The sequence below is a fragment of the Clarias gariepinus genome, chromosome 5, assembly GCF_024256425.1.
Source record: "Clarias gariepinus isolate MV-2021 ecotype Netherlands chromosome 5, CGAR_prim_01v2, whole genome shotgun sequence".
NCBI lineage: Eukaryota > Metazoa > Chordata > Actinopteri > Siluriformes > Clariidae > Clarias > Clarias gariepinus.
The window spans coordinates 647,501-652,500 of NC_071104.1; the positions used below are offsets into that span (position 1 = coordinate 647,501).

Sequence of the window (5,000 nt, forward strand, 5' to 3'; positions counted from 1 at the left end):
ATTAGATAATTAAGTAACAACAGTAACAGTCAGTTGTTATTATAAGACATGAAGGTCAGATGTTCTGGAACGGTTCTCCCAAGAACAGTATTGTGTCGAGAGCGTTTGTAAACCCCATCGAGCTCCATGATGATGAAACTGTCTCTCATGAAGACCAACACTGAGCTCTGCTGCAGAGGAGAAGTTCATTTAGAGTCACCAGCCTCAGAAATCACCAATTAACTACCAGCAGCTCAGATTAGAGCCGTTATGAAGCTTTACAGAGCAGAAGTAGCAGATAAACATCTCAATATCAACTGTTCAGAGGAGATTATTGTGTGTTTGGGATAATAAACACCTTCAGTATTGTTTTACAGTGTAGAGAGAAATAAACATCAGGAACGACCATGGGGTTAGAGAGGGGTGTACAAACTTTATTGTGTGTATATTTGCAGTCACTCATGTCCAAATTCATTGTGATGTTGGGGTTTATTTGCTAGACAGTATTTGTCCACTAGATGTCAGGACAACAAACTCTCTAATGAAGCTTCATCTCACCATCGCTAAAGACGTCACAGAAACAAGTATTCACTCTGTGCGGTGTGTGTGTGTGTGTGGAATACACTGTGGCACTCACCTCTATGTGAATTGTGTAGATTGTAATAAAACTAATATATATAATATATATAAATAATAATAATATATATATATAATATAATAAAACACTCATATATCAAAGTGAATTTCCTCCATAAGAAATAATGAAACTCAGGCGATTCGTTCCACAACCCATAAATATTAATATAAAAATAATTAATACAAATTATCTTTAAAAGAATTGGTGTTAGATGAGAGAAGAAGCAAGAGGGGGGGGAGGACTTTCTCTCTCTCACACACACACACACTAATGAAACAATGCTCTTTGATAGCGTCTCTGTCGGCTCACTGGAATCTTTTCTTTTCCTTCTCAGGTTCTTCCAATGAAGGACATCCTGGAGCTCCTGAGAGTCAGTGCACATTCCCCTCTGTACCACACCCTGGTAATCACATGACTGCAGATTATTGTTTATAAACAAAAGTAAACAATATGATTATAACTGTTATTTATTTATTTATTTATTTATTGAACTCTTTTCAGATGGATGATATTCACAGTAAACAGAACGGTAGGATTAATTTTGAAAGGAAATGTTTATTTAAAATATATGAAACATTTATTTTTGACTGTTGTTGTTTTGTGTTTGTGATCCCCCTCTTCCTCTCTCTGTAGGTGTGTTACTCTCTCTGCTCTCCGAGTTAATCGATCATCGGCTTCAGACGCGAGTCAGTGAGGTAGAGACTCAGACAGCAGACGCGCCGGACCACGGGGAGTCGCTCGGTACACTACACCTTCTGATCTTATAAAGGTTTCGTTTAAACACGATTCATACAGGAGCCGATAAAATGAAATAACATGTTGTACCTCACAGCATGTGGAGACGATCTCTGAGACAGAAATGTACAGACCAGGACAGAGTGATGGAGATGGACACACGTGTGGACACACATTGAGTTCAGTGTGTTCTTGTTGTGGTGTACAGTGAGGAAGATGCAGGTGATTGATGAAGAGTACGAGGTGCTGAGGCAGCGAGGACGGCGCTGGGCGTCGGTGGAGGTGAAGCTGGCCGAGTACAGGAAGGAGCTGGAGGAGCAAGCGCAAGTCGAGCTCAAGTCCAGGGTACGACGAGCTTCTACAACACAAACACTGAGCCGGAGAGCGGGTGGGGCCGAGTACACCACGGGGGGGAGGGGAGGAGTGCCGGGTTTAGTGAAATTATTATTGTATTTAATGATTCATGCTCATGTTTATTTCCTGATGTTTAAACCAAGGATTTGTTTAATAATCCTTAGTGGGAGCCGTGCTGGAGGTCAGGGTCACGTTCAATCTACAGGGTCACATCCAACATCTGTCTCACTGGAAGAGACTGTATCTTTCACTGTTAAAGAAGGCGGTAGTAAGTCCAGGGTCCAGTGGGGTAGTGAGTCCTGGTTTGGCCCAGTACTGAGTCCAGGGTCCGGTGGGGTAGTAAGTCCAGGGTCCAGTGGGGTAGTGAGTCCTGGTTTGGCCCAATAGTGAGACCAGGGTCCGGTGGGGTAGTAAACGTCTAGGTTGCTGTTCGTCTGGGTTAGGCCAAGTCGCTGACCCTCGTCTGGTGCAGTAGCCGGTCCAGGTTTGGCCCAGTAGTGAGTTTGAGTCTGATGTGACAGACAATCCAGGTTCGTCGCGGTAGCGGGTTCAGAGCACTGAGTATGATCTTCTCTCTGTGTTTCAGATGCAGCATTTTCAGGAGGTGGAGATCTCCCGGGTTCGGATGGAGGAGAAGGAGAAGTGCCAGCAGGAGATGTTGGAGGTCAGACGGCAGCTGGAGAGAAACCACGAGATGAAATCGGAGGCGCTGATGAGCCGAGAAAAAAACGCCATCGAGAGACTCCAGAAGCAGCAGCAGGTGGCGCTCCAGTGCAGAACCTCAGTACTGACCCGATAACCGGCCGGTGCGGAGCGAGCGCTCTGACTAACTGTCCTGTCCTCACGTCTCTTCTAGATGGAGGAGAGGGACATCTACAGCCAGCGGCAGGCTCTGCTCAAGGAGATCGAGTCTGTTCGCAACAGAGACGCTGAACTGAGACTCAGGATGGAGGCGTTCGAAAAGTAAACACCCCCCTGTCATGACACTCTGCTAGCATGCGTAACAGCCTGTTTCTATGGCAACATTTTAGCTACCTTACACCATATTTTGAATTTATTTTTTTTAATAAAATGAAGACTCACAGTTTTGTGTGTGTGTCAGGTCCTGTAAGCTACATGAGGAGAAGATGAGAAGCTCAGAGGATCTATTGAGGAAGAGAGAGCTGGACGTGAAGAAGATGGAGGAAATGTACGAACTGAAGCTCAACACTGAGATCAGGAAGTGAGAAATCTGTACACACACACACACACACACACACAGTGTTTATGTTAGACAACACATTTCATTGAAAACCTCGCTTTTCTTCTTCTGCTCCTCTCAGCTATCAGCTGGAGCTGAAGGAGGATTACGCCAGGAGGACAGAGGCACTGGCAGAGAGCGAGAGCAGAAATAAAGGTGTTTATTCAGCATCACACACACACACACACACACACACACACACACACAGAGACACGAGCATGACGCTCGAGCGTCTCTCTGTCCTCACTCTGTCCTCACTCTGTCCTCTCTGTGCGCTTTAGAGGAGACGGTGAGGATCCAGAGTGAAGCTGCTGCTGTCGACGCCAGGAGAGAAGAACATCGCCGCGTCCTGAGTCAGCTCGCCAGACTGCAGGTATGGTACCATAAACCCCGCCCCCTTCTGAAGGATCTGTACCATAAACCCCGCCCCCTTCTGAAGGATCTGTACCATAAACCCCGCCCCCTTCTGAAGGATCTGTACCATAAACCCCGCCCCCTTCTGAAGGATCTGTACCATAAACCCCGCCCCCTTCTGAAGGATCTGTACCGTAAACCCCGCCCCCTTCTGAACGATCTGTACCGTAAACCCCGCCCCCTTCTGAACGATCTGTACCGTAAACCGTCTTCTAGGGGTTCTGTGCTGTAAACTCCGCCTCCTCTTGAACAATGTGTACTATAAACCCCACCCCCTTTCAAGGGATCTTAATTGTCCCTGCACCACCCAAGCAATGTGTACTAGAAACCCCGCCCCTTTCTAAGAATCTGCCCTGTAAATCCCGCCCCCTCTAAGGATTTGTCCTATAAACCCCACCCCTCTCTAAGGATTTGTCCTATAAACCCCACCCCTCTCTAAGGATTTGTCCTATAAACCCCACCCCTCTCTAAGGATTTGTCCTATAAACCCCACCCCTCTCTAAGGATTTGTCCTATAAACCCCGCGCCTTCTTAAGATCTTTTCTATAAATCCCACCTCTTTCTGAGGATGTGTCTGTAAACCCCGCCTCTTTGTAAGGTCCTATACTGTAAACCCCACCCCCTTTTCTAAGGGACCTGTGCTTTAAACCCTTTGATGTGTTGCAGGAGGAGCTGGCGTCAGAGCGTGGGAATGTGTGTGTGTTAACGCAGCAGAACGCCGTACTTAACGAGAAACTAGAGGGTGTTAGTGATTACGCAACAATACGAAACGACCGCGAGGAGCTGCAGGCTGAGGTTCATCTGCTGAAGAGACAACTGGAGGAAAGTCAGGAGGAGAAACGCAGACTTCGTCAAGGTAATAATAATAATAATCAGGATAATAATTAGGGATGCATCACATTCAGCAACAACTTGGGGCATTTTATTATACAGATTATTACATTTAAATATTATTACAAAGTATAAAGTTTATTATTTAAATATAAACTTTACTTACAGAGTAAAACACAGACACCCAGATGGTAATAAATAATTTCCTCCATGTAAGAACAAAGTGAGCTGAGCTTCTTCATTGTGGAAAGAGTCTTCAGGTTTAAACGCACAACCGAGAGTGTGTGTGTGTGTGTGTGTGTGTGTGTGTGTGTGTGTGTGTGTGTGTGTGTGTGTGTGTTTTCATGCTTTTCTCCAGACTTCAACAGACCGTCTCCGGAGCTCCTGGCGCTGCAGGTGGAGATGAAAAGCCTGGAAGTGGCTCACCGACTGGACCAGGAGGATTTGCAGAAGCAGAAGCAGGTTTTGCAGGACCGGCTCACGCAGGAGGTACAGGAGGACACGAGACACACACACACACACACACTCAGAGTTACGGGAGAGATAAGTCCGGACCACCTATTCGTCTTTCTATAGACTCGTTCTGAATATTCCTAAAAAATCAGGTTCTGCCTTCTAAGACCTGCTGGAGTTTATCTCCACACTGAGAGGGAGAGATGGACTGATCAGGAGAGCTGATGGAGAACATGTTAGAGAGTCAGTTACCTGCGTAGGAACTCCTCAGTGTGTTGTAGTTACGCTGTTTATTACGCAGAATGTTTTGGGTTTTACATTTCCAGCCTCACTGAGGTTTGCATCCTGCAGGTGGAG

General features: G+C 46.0%; 1 protein-coding gene across 2 annotated transcripts in view; it reads left to right on the forward strand.

Moving 5' to 3' along the window:
* The window catches only part of ofd1 (OFD1 centriole and centriolar satellite protein), a 15,383-nt gene that overhangs the window by 4,364 nt on the left and 6,019 nt on the right, over positions 1 to 5,000 (forward strand). For both annotated transcript variants that reach the window (XM_053495822.1, XM_053495823.1), the window contains exons 3-14: positions 951 to 1,019; positions 1,118 to 1,145; positions 1,250 to 1,357; positions 1,560 to 1,696; positions 2,292 to 2,465; positions 2,562 to 2,668; positions 2,808 to 2,927; positions 3,028 to 3,101; positions 3,227 to 3,318; positions 4,026 to 4,215; positions 4,549 to 4,679; positions 4,995 to 5,000. The exon at positions 4,995 to 5,000 is cut by the window's right edge and continues 106 nt beyond it. In XM_053495822.1, the coding sequence (XP_053351797.1) occupies positions 951 to 1,019; positions 1,118 to 1,145; positions 1,250 to 1,357; positions 1,560 to 1,696; positions 2,292 to 2,465; positions 2,562 to 2,668; positions 2,808 to 2,927; positions 3,028 to 3,101; positions 3,227 to 3,318; positions 4,026 to 4,215; positions 4,549 to 4,679; positions 4,995 to 5,000 (1,236 nt within the window). The remainder of the gene's footprint in view (positions 1 to 950; positions 1,020 to 1,117; positions 1,146 to 1,249; positions 1,358 to 1,559; positions 1,697 to 2,291; positions 2,466 to 2,561; positions 2,669 to 2,807; positions 2,928 to 3,027; positions 3,102 to 3,226; positions 3,319 to 4,025; positions 4,216 to 4,548; positions 4,680 to 4,994) is intronic.